Below are 19229 nucleotides of genomic sequence, written 5' to 3' on the forward strand. Positions count from 1 at the left end.
TTCCTCCAGTGCTATGCACGAGTGCATCACTATGACAGAGCGGCACAGATTGCTTAAAGGGCTGAGATGAAGAAATAAAACCCACTTCATGAATGCCGTCATTCAGCCTGAGACATGTGAGTATATTAGCAGCCGCTTACCTCTCTCTAGCATCAGCTGTTCCAGCACCTCTCCCTTTCCGAATCGTTGTGTGATCCTTCATTTTTTTAACCATGGAGGTTCTCCCATTCGGATTGCAGTTTGGGCCCTCCTATCCGAACAAGCGGACTGGAAATACCAGGTGGCCTGTTTGCCTAGGGACAAGTACCTCCTCCTCCGTCTGTGACATCTGGGAGCCCCATGTTCCTTTGACTTCATGGGGCTCCATGTCATGGACAGTGAGGCAGGGCATTCTCCAGCCTCAAACCTCCAGTCCCAAGATACTTTTGGGGGGTATATCAGAGCTCGAGTTGAAGATGCTTCATCGAGCCCCTCATTAGTGGACAGCAGGCCAAATAAGTTTAACCTAATATCTTAAAGATTTTATGGGCAAACAAACTCATTAAATGAAGTTCCTAAATGTAAGTTAGAGAGGAGTGAGCCAATCTAATCTTTCAATCAACAGCCTGAGTATATAAGCTGCCGCTTACCTCTCTCTAGCATCAGCTGTTCCAGCATCCCTCCACCTCCCCAAACTTCACCTTCATCTTAGGTACCTTGCCCTTCATAATCATATCCTACATTTAGCCACTGTGGGGGGTATATCAGAGCTCGAGTTGAAGCTGCTTCATCGAGCCCCTCAGCAGCGGACAGCAAGTCAAAAGTTTAACGTAATATCTTAAAGATTTTATGGGTAAACAAACTTGTTAATTGAATTTAGCTCAAAACCCAGAAATATAACATTCTGAGCAGGAGTGAATTTGCTTTTGCCCGCATTCACTCTGAAGCCTAGTGCTGTGATGTGAGCGACGAGCAGTGTTTTGCATCACTTTCTCTCTCGAATCGGCTATAATCAGCCAATCGTCTATGTATGTCAGGATTTTGAGCCCCGCTATTCTCAGCGGTGCTAAGCCCGTCTTCGCACACAGACAGAACGCTCTCGGACTAAGAGATAGCCCGAAAGGAAGAACTGTGACATATGCCTTGGTAGGCCGACAGAACCGTCCTTCTTTCTTTGGAATTAGGAAGGGGGGGCTGACCTCGCTGACAGATAGCCTCCGTCTTTTGAACGGAAATACAAAGCTGGGACTGTGGCTTGCCGCAAGATTTTATTGCCCTGCCTGGCATCCAGAGCAGGGGGGTTAGGCGGCCGCACAGAGGACATCTAGTGCGGCACAGGCTTTCTAGGAAGGCAAAGTGTGAAAGCCTCATCCTCCTTATTCTTGTCATTGCAGAGCTTGTCATTGCAACCAGCGTTCCAGCGATGCACCGCTTTTCACTATTGGGGAGACCAGATAGATTAAGCCACAGTGCACATCCTCCTATGATCAAGAGAGCCATTGAACGCCCGCTAGCTTGGACAGCTTGATGGGAATTAAGGACAACGAGGTCATTGACAGTGAATATCTCCTTCCAGAGATCAGGCGTCCCTTTCTTCAGTTGTTCTCCAATGTCGACCAGGAGCTTGGCCTGATAAGCAGAAAGCAGGGAGGAGACGTTGAGGGCTCTTACAGCCAAGGCCGAGGCTGTATAAGAGGCCTGGTGGATGGACGCAAATGATAGTAAATGTAAATGATAACAGAATTAAAATTTTTGGGTGAAGTAGGGTTGCTTCTAGGTCTCAGCCCTCAGGTGAGGGGGGCAGCAATGAGGGTCATTGCATGTTTTTGCATAGTCTCAGTGTAGGAATAAAAAGAAAGTAGAATACATGATTATTAACACCAGAAAAACTAATGATAGTAGTAGTCGTCAAACAAAGTTACTCTGATGGGGACAATGCAGGAAATCCTCTGCAGCCACATGGTCCTACACACACTGAATCTTTAACAAGAACTGCCTGAATGTTAAAGAAGCAGAAATGTCTCTGTTGTAGGGAAAACTGGGACATCAATAAAATTCAGAGAGAAAGGAGATGAAACATGCATTAAATTCGAATTCTCTCTATGTCTCTTTCTCCTCTGGAGGGCAAGACAGCCCTAGGACTCCACATGGATTTTCATTACCTGAGCTTCATACCAACCAAAAATAAAATACAGCTAAATTATTTATGGACCAGTGAGACCAGCTTATTATATTACATTATATTAAACATTATATTATTGGCAATACCACAACACTGGGTGTAGGAGAGCTTCTTGAAAGCTTGATGCCCAATAAAATCATTACTGGTGTCCTAGAAAAGCTCATGCCATCCGTTTCTGTTGTATTTGTGTAGTTGACATGACATTTCAAGCAGCGTCAGCAGTTTTCTGCAGTCTGAGGCTACATCTACACTTATCTGAATACATTTGAAAATGCATATTTTTCTCGACACTTTGGCCTTCGTCTACACTGAGACAGCTTTTCGACGACACCAATCTGGATGGGGGGGGGACATCTGAAACGGTTCGGTTAGAGAGGCCGAACCGTTTCAGACACCATAAGAACAGAGGTGACAAAGTTGGGAGGAACACATTCAAATGATTCTGACTCCTCACTCTTGGCTGGTTACTATCACAGCCAGGGAATATGGGGGAAGTACTCTGGGTTTGTGCCAAAACACCAAGCTCAGAGCCCTCTCCTTGGACAGCACGCCAAATACGCTTACTCTTTTGAACTCGTGAAGAGAAAATTAAAGCATTTTTTGACCTTGGATGCATGTAAACCTTTTGTAGGAGACCTCCAAAACAACATTAGGAACCTTTAAAACAGCATACAGGGACACACACTATTATTACATATTTTATTTAATTCAAAAGCTAAACGAAGTTATAAGGCCTTGTACATTATTATCAAGAATCTATATTTTTATATCTCTGCATTGTGATTTCTCAATTTCTCTCTGTCTGTATCTTCGCCTGGGGTTTCAGTACCACGCCAGCATTAATTAAAAGTCTCCAAACTGAGCTATTTATATTACTCCTTCATCAAAACAGCCTAATGCATCCCACAAAAGAGGCTTTTTTGAGTGGGACATCCTTCAATTTTTATCAGAGTACCTTACCTAATAAATCATTGACACAATCAGGATGGAAAAGCTTTTCATTTACATTTTACTAGCTAGTTTGTGTCTGCTTTGCTGGTTCAATGCACTTCTTCTCAATTTAACTCTCAGCCTTGCTCTCAAGAGGAAGAGAGATCTAGGAAATCTATATTCATCTCAGCTGGAATTTTTTGCCACAGCTTTTAAAAGCATCATGTTGTGTGTCTCAGCATAATACTTTCTACACTGCCATTGCAAATAATCAATTTATGACAAGTCAAGTCAAGTCACCTTCATTTATATAGCGCTTTTTACAATACAGATTGTTTCAAAGCAGCTTTACAGTTATAATAGGAAATGAATGCAATAACAGCCCTAACTAAAACAATCCCTCTAACTTACTCGCATACGAACACACGCAGATGTCCTTTTCAAAATATTCCCTGTTGCTATGATACCACAGAGACGGTTTTAGCATTGGATATTAATTGGATTTCATAGTTCAGATGTGACTTTCCAATACAAAGTTAGAGGAGGACATCAGGCATGTGTGTGTTCACATGTGTGTATACTGATGCAGTAGCATATTTTACAGAAAATGCAGTGCAGCAGTTTTATTGCTTCCAGGTCTCTATGAACACTTGCCATAATTATAGCATGCACACACATACACACACACACGCACAGTCTCTCTCTTCTTGTATTGGGTGGTTTAATGTGCACAGTTGTCCTATAAATGAAGCGCCGTTCAGCACCTGGCCTCAGGTATCCAAATAATTGTAACACTGTGTTACATAAATAATTTCCCCCCACTTCATTTCCTTTCTAGCTGACTGGGTTCGAGTTTGACAGTGTGTGCTGGTGAGCCAGAGCAACTGGAGAAAATAGAACCCCTTCTCTCTTCCTCTGCCTTCTCCATATTTATTCCTGCACACCTCTCCATCATTTCTACTCATCAACCACACTCCATTTGATTAAATGGAAGAGACAGGAAGTAAGCAATTGAGACAGATGTTGTCAATTTACTGCAGTAATGGGAATGAAAAAAATGCATTACAGACAGGGAACGAGAAAAGGAAAAGATGAGAAGCACTCTTACTTTGTTCTTGTCTGGATGGGGAGCTGTGGTTGAGTCTGTCTAACGAATCCATGCTACCCTCCTTTAGCACGTAATCAAAGCTCAAGATGAACATCATGACAACACCTTCTTCGTTCTTCACAGGAATGATGTGTGTTGCACACAGGAAGTCTGATCCTGTGGATGTAAAGTGACAAAAACAATATATTGTGAATCTTCATTATCTTCTTTTGGTTTTGAAAGCTAATCAAATTCAACCATTAAGATCAGTGAGCATCTTTGCATTTTTAAATGACCACTTATTTCTGATTAATTCTGGTTAATTGAGATTTCTTCATATTAATTTGCTTAAGAAATTAGCATAAGATTACTAATAAATAACAGAGGCAGATGGTGGTTGTGGAGAGCAGGTTACATTCACTACTTTACTAACAAACATGCAGTTTTGTGCATAGATGTTGATGCTCATTCAATTTGACAAGTTCAGGATTCATTCCTGACAGGCAAAGTCAGGGGTCGCCATGGCAACTAAAGGGCAAGACAACCCTTGAGAAAGCACAATGGAGCCGTGGCTCTGATTCGTCTTCACATTTGATAGAAACCTGTGGATTGATGAGTTGATCATTACTGGAGCACAAGGGTTATCAGACATGCTATTAGCCATGGTCCCCCATCTTAAGACACAATTATCCTCATCATTGTCATAACAATTTTTAATCATCATTCAGTTTTTCCAGTGCATTCATACAAGCAATTGACTTTACAGTGATGATTTGGTGTTTGAGATTTGGTCACAAGGCAAGATTACACACAATGTCACTGTTTCTGCAAAAAGATTTCCTCTAGATAACTAAACTCCACACAGTCCTTGGCACTTACCATGGATTTCCTTTTTTTTTTTTTTTTTTCAAACGATAAAAGCATATTCCGGGTTCTTTAGAGAGATACAATATTATTGAGCACTAAATTATTATATCAATCCAACACAGTTTTTTTTTTTTCAACCTAGGGGCCAGAACACACTAGGGGGCCTCAGCAAACTTCCAAGGTGGCCTTAGGATAACTTAACAATTTAAATGAACATATCATTATTAATATAAGTGATATTATTATTTATATATTAAAACAATCTATCTTAATTAAAATACTAGCCTAAAACTTTGCGAATCACCAAATTTATTTAATGGTTATTTTACCTAAATAATATATTAGCCTTTGCATCCTGATCATGGTTCACTGTTATTGCTAGTAGTCTTGTCCAAATTTTTGGTTGTACAGATCGCAAATCTCTAAAAGGAAAGGAAACCAGCTTTTACACAGATGTTTATAAAGTAAACAGAGTAAACATTATAACATATAATATAATATAATATAATATAATATAATATAATATAATATAATATAATATAATATAATATAATATAATATAATATAATATAATATAATATAATATAACTGTGGCGAGCAGGACGAGGTCGAGGGCCGTGGGAGGACGGCGCGAGGCCGGTGGCGTCATTAAAGGAGAACTCCGGTCAATTTTAACATTGAGCTCATTTTTTTGTACATTTGGAGTGCTGTCAATACAGAGAACAACGACAAAAATCGGTGTTGCCTACACCGAGTTATTCTATTTTTAAAATTTGCACCCTGTTGACTTCAATGGGGCAAGTACTAAACCTGCTTTTAGCCTCTTAACATCCTTGATGTGTCATTACAAGTGCCCAGAAAATGTGAGTGATTCCTTCTGAGTGAACACGAGTGAATCTGACTGCAGTAGATGTGAAAGATATGAATAAAAATGATGTTATTTAAGCCAGCGCAAATACCTGTGTTTACATCCTGTTTTCGGTTGAAGTCCAAAGTAGTCGATTGCCGAGTTCACGCGCGTGATCATAGGTAACTAAACCTATGCGCGTGAACTCGGCAATCGACTACTTTGGACTTCAACCGAAAACAGGATGTAAATTTAAAAAATAGAATAACTCGGTGTAGGCAACACCGATTTTTGTCGTTGTTCTCTGTATTGACAGCACTCCAAATGTACAAAAAAATGAGCTCAATGTTAAAATTGACCGGAGTTCTCCTTTAATAATGAGTGACACCTGCGCGACGCACCGGTCTTGTATCTCTCACGGAGGAGCGACGACAGTGAAGATCGAGAGAGGACAGGCCTGGACTTGTGTTTTGTTTGTTTTATTATATGTCACAGCAGTCGTCCGTGAGGGGCTAATAATTATTTTATTATTAAAGTTGTGAATGTTCGCCGGTTCCCGCCTCCTTCTTCCCACAACATTGAACTGTGTTACAATAACATAACATAACATAAATCAACATAATGTAATATAATATAATATACACTGCCCAAAAAAATTTGCTGTTTGGATTTAAATAGGCAAATACTTAAGAGTCTATGACTAGATCATTATTGCAGTGATTATGTTTTTTAGCATGTAATATGTTTGGGAACAGTTCTTTAACCCTAATTTATGGAGTGTGTAGCTTTTCATTTCTTAAACAACCATGAAGATACAGCTCCTGTGTATTTACTTATCTTCTATCGCCTTACAATCCATCACGCTCTTTAAGGTCACAAAGTAGGCTTTTGATAGTACCTAGAATCTCTAAGTCCATTAAAGGAGGGAGAGCGTTTTCACATTTTGCTCCTAAACTCTGGAATAGCCTTCCTGATAATGTTCGGGGCTCAGACTCAGTCTCCAAGTTTAAAGACTCTTTAGCCTAGCATTCATATAATGCATCACCTAACCATATACAGTTATATCAGATCAAATGCACATGATTATCCTTGATTAATGTTATGAACAGCAGCTATGCTAATTATTTTCTATTTGCTTCTCTGTTTTATCTTGGGATGCCCATCCTTAGGTAACTAGAGAGTATGTCAGTTCCAGTTTGGAACCAGCCTATTATGAAGACTTCAGATGCCCAATACCTATGAAGAGACAACGCCAACTCCTGCGAAGACTTCAGATGACGCCAACTCTGAATCAACATGCACCAATGCTAAATGTCATAATCATTTGAAAACAAACAAGTATTCATTACTTCAATGAGCTCATTGTACCTGCATTAAATTACTCATTTTTTTACATTTATAAATTTTTAGCTAACTGTGATTTTGTATATGTAAATTTCTGAAATACATAACTTTTTACCTCAGTTACAGTTACCTCTGATAACAAAACACTCTAAATTGTAATATGGACTCATGGACTTTCTGTAAAGCTGCTTTGAAATGAAGTGTATTGTGAAAAGCACTATACAAATAAACATGAATAGAACTGAATTGAATGAAGACACACATCATGGCCATATTCCAGGATGACAATGTCAAGATTCATCAGGCTCAAATTGTGAAAGAATGGGAGGGAGTATGAAGAGTCATTTTCACACATGAATTGGCACCTCTGAGTAAAGACCTTAAATTCAAGTCTTTGGGATGTGCTAGAGGAGACTTTACAGAGTGTTGGACTCTTGCATTGTCAATACAAGATTATTATGATCTTGACCAAAAATGTATGCTCCTCTTGATGAAATATCACATTTATATGTTGTGCATCAATTTTAGGGGCATTCTAACTGCGTTCTCTAGGCTACATCATGCAGTGAGCTGTTGCCCTGCATCATGTTCTTCAGCGTCAACTGTATGAAATGACAGATGACCTACATAGGTCAGGGGCAGGTGCATTTAATGCGTTAATTTTAACGCCTTGTTTTTTTTCCATAGCTAATTAATTAAATGAACACATTAAATCGACAGTCCTAAATAATATAATATAATATAATATAATATAATATAATATAATATAATATAATATAATATAATATAATATAATATAATATAAATTGATCTGACCTCCTTAGTAAGCACCTCCCTCCTTTCACTGATAAATTTTGAGTTGAAGAGTTTAGAGCTCTATATTATACCCTTCTCTGCTCAACTGCGTCACATCACAAACGGTCATTGTCGTTCATGGTTGCTGCAAATCGCTGTCAGTGTGATCGCCCTTTCAGCACGATGAGCTCACCTGCTTTGACAGTTACTTGTGTTAGTTTTTTGAGAATCATCTCAAGAACAATCAGAGACCAGTACAGAGATTACTGTGACAAGAATTCCCTGTTTGATTATTCCAGCCTGCAGGAGCAGCCGTTGTGTGTATGCCTGTAGAATCAGCTCAATTCAGAATAAAACTGCTTGAATGATCACATGTCGGTTACAGAGACAAGCAGAAGAAAGAAGTACTGTTAGTTTGTGTGCTTTATTTTGGGCATGTGATCTATAAATATGTTAGAGTGAGCTTTCGTCCGATGTGCCTAGAGTTTCTCTGTCAATCTGTGATATTATTAGCAGCTGTGCAGGCACACACACACACACACACACACACACACACACACACCACAGACCTTCTGTAATCACCACCTGCAGAACATCTATAACGCACAAACACTCACACACACCTGGAACTAACAACAGCAACCAGTGCTTAAAGAGCTCAGATAAACAACATAATCATTATGGCAACAGCAATGACAGTTCAGAGCACATGGTTATATGTTTGGTTATATATATCACGGTTATATATCATCTCTGAGGTTTTTTTGACTGCTGTGCAAAGGCAAATCACAGTAACTACTGTATTCATTTACGGTTATTATGGTTGACCCCAAAGGGGATGCTTGAAAAGAAGTGTAAAAACCTGAATAGAATAAATAATACACATATATTATAGTAAAAATAGTACAGAATTAAGAATCTTATATACTTTTATATTTTCATAGAACCAATAATAAAAAATAATAACACTAATTAAGCTCAAATTCAGCAAGTCTGACATTTTTATTCGTCTTTCTAAAGACTGGTTAGAAATCTCGAGATTAATTCATTTATTTTAAAATTGTTTTATTTTATCGATAGCAATAGGTTAATGTTTCTATTCAGGTTTAAATACCCAATGGTATTGGTGCTTAAAATGTCACTTTAGCAATACAGTGCGAATTTAAAAGAAAGCAATTAAAAGAAAACAATTTCCGAAGACCAAGAAGAAGAAGATGCAGATGATGATGATGATGATGATGATATTTAGGGTGGTACATTTTTTTTGAAACATTGAATTGGAAAGCAAATGGTTTGGGTCGGCTATTTGTGTTTCAGAGTTGCTGTATAATAGGTTTAGCCTTTGTCGGGCTACATGGCTTTGGAAAAAAAATCTTGAATGAACACTACTACACTATAAACCTTATTCAGGGTAGACATTATATTTCATTTAACTTGAATGAAAAAGGGCTTTGAGGGATAGTCCTTTCAGCGGGTTGTGGGTTTTACTGTTGTTTGCTATGGTGTTGTATTTTTTCAGAATACAACAAAGACAAAAAACTCTGCTCAGTCAATTGTAAATGACGTACCTGTATATCATTCCAAATTCATATTCAAATTTTATCTTGCTGCCATTATTCTGTTAGATAAAGTCTATAACACAGTGTGTTCTTTATTGGTACTGTTCAGTAATAAACAGTATAAAGCATCTAGTTGAACAGGTGTTCCACATAATAGTATAATGAGTATTTTTGCACAGCTAGAACACTGTATTGAATAATTAGTATCCAGGGCTGGAAAGTTTGAAAATGAATGATACTGAGAAAGTGTGGTAATGAATTTAATGTAATCTCTCCCTCTCTTTCTGCAGTTGACAGATGGAATACAAGAGGGAGCTGTGCCCAGAGTAAGCAGACTATGACCCTCTACTACATCTCTGTCAATATTACCACATAATGCAATACATCCTGAGATAGAGAGAGAGATAGAGAGAGATAGAGAGAGAGAGAGAGAGAGAGAGAGAGAGAGAGAGAGAGAGAGAGAGAGAGAGAGAGAGAGAGAGAGAGAGAGAGAGAGAGAGAGAGAGAGAGATGCAGTATGAACACTAAAAGCCATAAGGAAATATCTGCAAGAAGAGCATTTTGTGCTCCAGTAGTTATTTTTTATACTTTACCATGTCAGAAACTTTCAGGTATGACAGGTGATTGACAAATGTTTCACATGCAAACTTTCTACCTCCACATCTTGAATCCACACAGGCCACGTGTCCACCAAAGCGTTTTTAGCCAGCTGAAAACGCCAGGCGCTCTGCTGAAAATGCCTAGCTGTGGGCGCTTGAGAGCACTTCGGCAGTGCAGCTTTTTTTTTCATTTGAGACGCTTTACTTGCTATGATATGGAATATCTGCGGAAGTGTTACTAGTATCTCATTTTCAAGATAGTTTGTTTCTGTATTGTTTCAACATAAAAATGTAGATACAATGTAAAGTATTTGCTCTGGCTCTTGTTTTAAATTATTTTGTTCCAATATTATGCTTGTTGTTGTTGCCTGTTGCCATTGTACAAGCAGGATGTGGAGGTTGGATGGTGTGGTATTTGTCCCGCCCCTCCTCCACTGTGATTGGGCGGCTTGATGAATACTGTGTTTTACCCAAAGTTGAACATTCTTCAACTCTCGGCAACCGGTAAAAAAACGCAGAACGCTCAGCGTGAAACAGACGCTCGTCACGCTGTTGCCGTTTTAAAAAACAATTGGAAAAATAAGCTAGCCTCCGAAAAAAAAAACGCTATGGTGGACACATGGCCTTACCCTTCAGAAAACTTTATTTTTTCACACAATTACAACTAAAAGTTGTAAGGAGCTGAAAGGAGTCTTGATATAAAAATCTTGATAATAATAAAGACTAAATCTTGATATAATAAAATCTAATTATCAGGGTTCTGTCACTTCAGCCTGGTTTATTCTTGGATTTGTGGCAGAGCCATGACACTCCTGCATTGTCTTGTCTTTGTGTGAGCGTGTGGTTTCAAGTGTGCTCGAGCCACGTGCCCTCTTGTCCACGCGCCTCGCTTTGTATTCGGAACGTGGTGTTCAGATCCCGGCACTCATGTCTAGTTTAGTTTCGGTTCCATGTCAGGGTTTGGATACTCATGCTCCATGTTCTGTCTCTCATGCAAGTGCACAGGTTGTGTATTCATTTACTCGCCGTGCGCTTGTCAAATGTTTTGTGAGTGCCTGGTTTGCTTTCATAGACCCACATTTCCGGATTTCTCTGAAGCGGAAGTCGTCATAGTTGGGTAAACTTCTATAGCGGTGAATGAGATAATACATTAAATATATTTTTGTGTTCCCACTTGCTCAAATAGCAAAAGGAAAACTTCACAATAGTGTTTTCACAACTTTCAAAAAAAGATAAAAATAGAGATTGATAACAGCAGTCAGAACAGAGAAAGATGTCAACTTTACAGTCTCTCTCACAGTCGCTGTATTAGAAACACGCTCACAGCAGCGTTAACTAGTTTTCTTGTATATAATATATAATTGTATATAATATAATACAATGTTTAGTGTTATAAATGTACATACAAATATATATATATATATATATATATATATATATATATATATATACTGTATATATAAACCTTCGCAGGATTTATGATGCTGACCGTTAAAACTTGTCATCAGTCTGTGAAAAAGGTCCATTGGCTAGGTCCTCTCGTGTTTTATTGGCCACATGCTTTCATGTTATGTTGTGTGAACACGAAGCTTACAAGTGTTGAAAGATTTTGAGTATTTTCAGTCATCTTTAGTCAGATGCATTTGCATTGTGACTGTGCCTCAGATGGAATCAACTCTATCTGTGTCTGTAAAGGTACAGATGTATGACCCACAGAAACTGATGGGTGTGAATGACAAAGAAACAACATTGCTCAGTGTAGATCAATCTCCGGTGGGAAGTCTTAAAAGTTTTCTATTGTATGTAGCCCTTTTGTCTTCATGTATAAAGTTCTGTCCCATAGAAAGAACTTCGGGTTAAGATTCTTTTAAGACCGACAAGCTAACATTGCTGCTGAAGAACTGTGCTACACTACTACCTTCAATAAATTCTTCCCCCCATAATAACTCTGATCAAGCTTACTTATTTTATGTATTAGAGAAATCTAATACATTGGCGAGCCACCCAAACAACCTTTTGTTTTGTTTGATGTGAGCACAAGGCTTGTCATGTTTGTTTCTTTGTGCCATGTGCTCTTCTGTCTGTTGTCTGACCCCGTCCCTCTTGGTATTTGATTATTTGTTAATTTGCTCCACCTGTCCTCCCTCATTACCTGCTTTGTTTGCTCTCCCTATTTTCTCCTTGTGTTCGCAATCCTGTGCCAGTTTGTCATCAAATGTTCCAGTTGTGTGTTGCCTTGCTGGTTTCAGTCCTGTCCTGTCCTATCCTGTCCTGTCCTGTCCTGTCCTGTCCTGTCCAGTCCAGTCCAGTCCAGACAAGCTGCCAGTCATGTTTTCCCCCATGGGGTAGTTTTTGCTTTGTTTTATTTTTTTTTGTCAAATAAAAGCCCATTTTCTCTGCATCTGTCCTGGCCTCATCCCTCACCAAACCCTGACACTAATAACAGAAAAAAGTACAAATATAAAATAATAAAGACCAAAATTGCAACGCTGCTACAAGTTAATTTTTATGATATACATTATGCTAAAAGATATGTGATTTTCACCATAAAATGCAATCTAAAAAGTATACTGTCTACAACAAAGTAAATTTTAAATAAACTAGTCTGGAGTGTTATTTTCCAGTGCTTGCGATGCCATTTGGATACTGGCTTAGCTATGTGTTGAATAGAATTTATTGCATGACTGAGCAGATATCCATGTAGACCTTATTCAGAGCAGCACCATGACAGGTATGAAAGTGAGGCTGTGAGGGATAGACTTGCCGTGTTTCCAATGGCTGTAATCGCTGTAAAAAGCTGTATAAAGCTCCTAGATTACTTACAATTTTCCACAGCTTATATTGTCGGGAGTTTTTTGTCAACTGAAATTTCTTGGAAAGATATTTTTCCAGTGTTTCATGAGCAGAACAATCCAAAAACACATTAAATAACAGTACAGCCCATTGAAGAGATGCGTGTCTGGCCTTCACAGCCTCGCTTTCATTCCCATTAAAAATCAAAGATGACGCTGCTGTGAATAAGGTCTATTACAACAGGAATGTTTGCAGAGTGCAACAACCAGCCAGTTCCCTTTCAGTTCGGTCACGTTCTACGTAGTCGGACATACCGTACTGATTGGGATCACGCTTAGGGAGCCTGTCATCTTCAAATATTAAAAAATCGAGCCAATGCACATTGGCGTGTGAGATTCGCATCTCGCGCTCCGCCCCGCAGCGCGGGTATAAACACGGAAGCGGATGCACAAACCACTTGTCTTTCGATTCGGAGCCGATTGGATTCGATGTCTCTGAAGAGTGTTTTTCAACAAGCGAATGTGTCGGTGCTTCTTCTGGAAGTCTCTCCCAGTGCTGGTGTGTTACAGCGTGAGTACAGCGGTGATTGCGAGCCCTCTGAGCTCTCAACTGCTGTTTTAACAGCATTCTTTGTGTTTGTTTGTTCTGACGGTCGGTTAGAGGGCGAAGAGGGTGAGTGCTTCTCTGGTACAGGCTGCGCCATCTCCTGTCAGTGTTGCTGGCCAATCCCAGAGGAGACCTACTGCGCCGTGTTGGATGGGTGATCTGAGGTAACCAGTCCCCGTGGGCCCCTCACTCCTCTGTCTCACCGCAGCCGGTGGAGCTCCCTGTGGAACGTGCTGGTCCCTATGTAGTGGACTGACCAGCCGTTTCGCTTGGGGCTCCTCCTGAGGATAGGATGTCGATCGCTGCATCGGAAGGGGAGCTGGACTCTGGAGATTATGATTTGGCTGCGCTGCCTCCTTCTCCCGCTACTGAGTAGCGTTGCCCGAGTTGGATCCAGAAATGTCAGCTATGCTGAAACGGGCCGCTTGCGTGGAACCCTCCACCGTGTCCCGAACCATCTCGGTTGGATGATTGGTTTCTCTGGGCGGGCCGGGCTGGTCCTCAGCCTGCTGCCCCAGAGCCATTCTTTCCCGAGCTGCCAGAAACACATTAGTACCTCTTCCCCCCTCACTACCCTTGAAGGAGGAGCGGTGAAGGGCTACAAGGCTATCCCTCCAGTGAAGCGGTCTGTCGCGATACAGTTGTGTCCACTCTCACGGGCAAGGCTTACAAAGCCTGTAGTCCCATCGCCACTAGTGCTGGATCATCGCTGACCCCGGGCTCCGCTCGGCTCCTCAGCGAAAAACAAGTGGTGCCTGCATCCACTTCCGTGTTTATACCCACGCTGCGGGGGGAGAGCGAGATGCCAATCTTGCGCGCCAATGTGCATTGGCTCGTTTTTTCACTACTCGAAGATGATAATCTCAAACAGTCCTGGTTGGTTATGTTTGGTATTAACCTAGGTGAGAGGCAAATTCAGAAAACCATCGAGGGAATTCTTGTTTGCGTGTGTGTGTAGACTGAAAGGACAAGAGAAGCTTAAGACATTAGCCCTATGGAACTGAATAAGAGCTTTAAACGCTTGAATTTCGTTCTGCTGTGGTGCTGTTTAAATGAATTAAGTAGTCCAGGGGCAGATGAAAAACATTCAGAAATCTTATATAATTATATATTTAAAAATAAATCATATATATTTTAGTACATATTATTTTATTATAAAATTATATTATTTAAACCAATTTCCCTTTGATGGATGTACAAAAATACTTAATAAAAAGGTCTTTGCATTATGTAGGACATCAAAAGGACAACAGGTCAATTATGTGTAGTACAACACTAAAATCAGTCTCACGGTTTGAGAATGAGTATGATGGTGTGAGTGTATGGCTCTGTACACACACAAACAAACAAACTTACACATGTTTGTGCAATGTGGACTTACAGAGGTATTTTAAATCGCTCCATTACCATGACCTCCATAAATAAAGAATGAATCTGTTGACCCAATGACGTCTTAAAGGAAATGTGATCTAAAGCTTGTCTTGAGTGTATAAAGCAGGAGAAACCACTGTGAAACTAGAAAGATAAACTGAGAGAGGTTAACAGGGCACATGAAGCTCTCAGCATTAGTTTAAACTACTAAAGAGTTCAGATATGCTATTGTAATTGTCCATTGCTATAAAAAGAGCAGACCTGAAGTTATCTGCAAATGGTTGCTAAACAGTTTAATCATGTAATCTAGACACACTGGGGGCCCTATTTTAACGATCTGAAACGCAAGTGTCAAAGCGCAAAGCGCAAGTAACTTTGTGGGCGGGTCTTGGCGCTGTTGCTATTTTCCCGGCTGGATAAATGACTCTTGCGCCAGGTGCAAATCTAAAATGGGTTGGTCTGAAGTAGCTTCATTATTCATAGGTGTGGTTTGGGCGTAACGTGAAATAAACCAATCAGAGCGTCATCTCACATTCCCTTTAAGAGCAGGCGTGCTTGTTCAAAAGCGGATTCCTATTATAACGGCGGATTTGTAAGGCGCGCACCAGCAGCGGTTCACAGCCAAGGAGAGCAACGCTCTCGTCAGGGACGTTGGGGATGGAGAAACCCACCCAAATTAACTTCGGTTAAAAAGGCGTATGATAATTTGGGTAAATGTGTACGCTAGATGTATGCTTTTATAATAAATTGTCTATCTATCTATCTATCTATCTATCTATCGTAATAATGTATGATTTGCAAAAATGAAAACTGCTGCTTCTGTGTAGATGAGAGAATCAAAGTGTATGCACGTTGTGCACACGCTACATTGATTATGGCCAAGCATGCCCCCTTAAAATAGCATATGAATAACATGCGCAACGCGCCACTGACTTTAAACTATTTTTTCCTGGTTAGTGGCGCAATTGTTTTCTAAACCTGCAAAATAGCATGAAGGAACGTTTGCGCCGGAACACGCCTCCTTTTTTGCGCTGAAACGCCCAGGGAGCGCAAGTTCATTCCCTAGTTTATCGACGTGCTTATGTGGAGGGAAAAGCGCGCTTTGCGCGGGTGCAAAATAGGAATGATACATGCGTCGGTGTACAAAGTCAATTGCGCTGGGTGCAAGATAGGGCCCTGGGTCTCATTTACTAATCGTGCATATGCACTAGAGCTGGGTAAAAAATATCGATTTCTCGATTTTAATCGATTCTCATTTGTACGAAACAATATCGATTCCTAAATCCCAAGAATCGATTAGTCATCCTGTTTTCAGTTGATGAATGAATGGAACATTGTTGCGCGCATCCCATAAAATAAATCGCAATAATATTTGTGCTTTGATATTATTGATATGAAACGAAGTCTCAGATTTCAAATTACGCCCATTTTCTTACGAAATTCAAAAACATAATTACCGTTTTGGCGCTGTTGCGTGACATCGCTCTGGCGCAGCTCTAGAGAAGCAGCAGTGCGGAGCGCACATGATCTTCTCTTCCGCCTTAAAGGGGTGGTTCGGGATTTTTGACATCGGACCTCATTTTTAAGTCAGCCTGGTTGTTATTCATCAGTGGAGACATTTTTAAAAAAAAATTATCCAGTCCTTATATTTGGATAGTTAGCCGATGCTAGGCTAGCGCGAGTCAAGGGTAGATGTTAGCCAGCCATTAAAAAACGTTTTACCCACTCCACAGTGCACCAAACGCAAATCAATTATAACACTAGACTATCGATGCAAATGTCCGTTGAGAGAATAATGTTAGAAATCAAACTTACCTTTCATCACATTGCATTAGTTATAATTTGTTCCCTGTAATCATAAGCCTTGTCTACAGCAGCAGCGGAGTGATATTGATTACCTAGGCAACCGAGTGAGCCGGTACACACATGTACTGCACACACTGTAGTGCGCTTCTGTTCTGTGTTTACTTTTTGCCGCATTACTAACTGGAGCAAAGTAAAATTCCGCAGCTGCTGAGAAACTAGTTCCTTTGGGATCATTGAGATGAAAGGTAAGTTTGATTTCTAACATTATTCTCTCACCGGACATTTGCATCGATAGTCTAGTGTTATAATTGATTTGCGTTTGGTGCACTGTGGAGTGGGTAAAACGGTTTTTAATGGCTGGCTAACATCTACCCTTGACTCGCGCTAGCCTAGCATCGGCTAACTATCCAAATATAAGGACTGGATAATTTTTTTTTTTAAATGTCTCCACTGATGAATAACAACCAGGCTGACTTAAAAATGAGGTCCGATGTCAAAAATCCTGAACCACCCCTTTAATAACACCAGTTACAGCGCGAAATAAACATGAATGAGCATCTGAAAGTGTGTTAAAAGATAGAGTACAACTTATCGAAGTCCGTATCATGCCACATGGAATCGCTCAATCAGTGTTTTTCAACCATGGAAAGACGTCAGTAAACAATGTCATGTAACGTCACATTTACCTCAGAAAAAACATCCAGTGATCATAAACTCGTTAGTCAGCTAGAAAAATTTACTCTAGATAGGAGCATTTTGTTAAATATATGCACCATATTACATATTCATTATCATTTTTTTATGTTCTTCAATATTTAATGCATGTTTGAATAAATCTGGAAAGTTTTTTATGACAGCCACCATTTAAATTGTTATATAATTTCATATAACTTTATAATTATAAAAATAAATAAGTGTAGGCTATTTTAAGTGTTTGTATAGCCTACAAATCAGTTAATTTTTACCTTCAATATTATAGTAGGCTAATGAAGCCTATAGGCTACAACTGACTCCCATAGTTTAATAGTTAAGAGATTTGTTTTCCTTGAGAAAATTTGCAATGTATTGTACCTGATATCCAAAATAATCGATATTGAATCGAATCGAATCGTAATCGAAATCGAATCGAATTGTAAGCTTGTGAATCGAAATCGAATCGAATTGTGAAATTTGTGTCAATACCCAGCCCTAATATGCACAAATCATGATTTATCAGAAACTGTTGTACTAAAATGAATCATACACCTGCAAAGTTGGATCTGAACATTTCTATCAGTTTCCAAGTCCAACTTCAAGTGTTTAGTTTGTTTGTTTTTGTTTTTTCAAAGTCTTGGAAGCAAGTTGGACATTTTGACAATGGACATCTAAGCTGAACAATCTGCTATTGATGGTGATCACACTGAGAGTCACATTGTTTTTTAGCCAGATAATAAATTTTGTATTGTTACACAAACATTTCTCAAAGGACATTATTTTGTCTTTGATGAAATATTATTGCCATGTGGAACCAGCACTCGTATTGTAGTACAATTTTAGCTACATTTTTATAGGTTTGATCATACTGCTTGTTTTCAAACTCAGACAAGTTTCTGCGAGCAGTAGCTGCATCGATTGGGCGACCATCACAGCATGAAAGCAAAAGTAAATCAGCTCAGGTACTGTTCATGTTGCAACCTTCATTTCCCACACATAAATTGCATTTAGTGTCCTGAGGTGAACTGTGAAATGTGTAGGGGAAGAGTTACAGAATTTTGCAGCTCTTCCATGTTGGTTATCCCTCAAGTTACAGGATACACAGGCCGGTGTGTTAAATTCAGCTGTTACTTAAGATGTTAAGCATGTGCCCCAAGGGAGATCTATGACCAAAATCATGCATTTACAGTCGCACTACTTAATGTGTTTGATGAAAAAGCATCTGAACTCCAAGCAGGAACTCTAAGAAATAATGTCTGACAGATTATATGGATAACTTTATTCCCAAGACAATATTCCCTTGCCCTTTCTTCAGGTCATATGCTCCTAATCTGAAAAAGATCATTGTTTTCTATAGAATGCAGGTTACTGAAATGATTTGAAGGAGTGTATGTTTGTGTATATGTTCATTTTCTTCTTTAATATGAACATATAGAATGTATCGAGCTCAGTTCTTGTTTCAAGATGATGGAAATTTCATTAGATTCAATTTCCACTATCAATAATTAAACCTACAGAGCCTGTGGAGACTTCTTTAAACAGAGTAATCCATATTCACCTACACACCAGCGCACACACACACACACACACACACACACACACACACACACACATACTTGTTTTTGTGGTATAGAAGGACACTGATGCCCAAACAAGTTTGGTGGTGGTATATGGGGACACCCCTTTCCCAATGCCCTACAGTGATGATACAAATATCAAAAATTTTGTTTTAATCTGCAGATCACAAATCTGACTTCAAATGTTCTATACA

General features: G+C 39.5%; 1 protein-coding gene across 1 annotated transcript in view; it reads right to left on the bottom strand.

The window, feature by feature from the left end:
* Positions 1-19229, bottom strand: part of LOC308700247 (potassium channel, voltage gated eag related subfamily H, member 7) — a gene marked incomplete at both ends in the record, with an annotated part of 95718 nt that overhangs the window by 31794 nt on the left and 44695 nt on the right. The window contains one exon of the mRNA XM_081381777.1: positions 4200-4355. Within this exon, the coding sequence (XP_081237903.1) occupies positions 4200-4355 (156 nt within the window). The remainder of the gene's footprint in view (positions 1-4199; positions 4356-19229) is intronic.

The sequence above is a fragment of the Scardinius erythrophthalmus genome (assembly GCF_964197995.2).
Source record: "Scardinius erythrophthalmus genome assembly, chromosome: 12".
Classification (NCBI taxonomy): Eukaryota; Metazoa; Chordata; class Actinopteri; order Cypriniformes; family Leuciscidae; genus Scardinius; species Scardinius erythrophthalmus.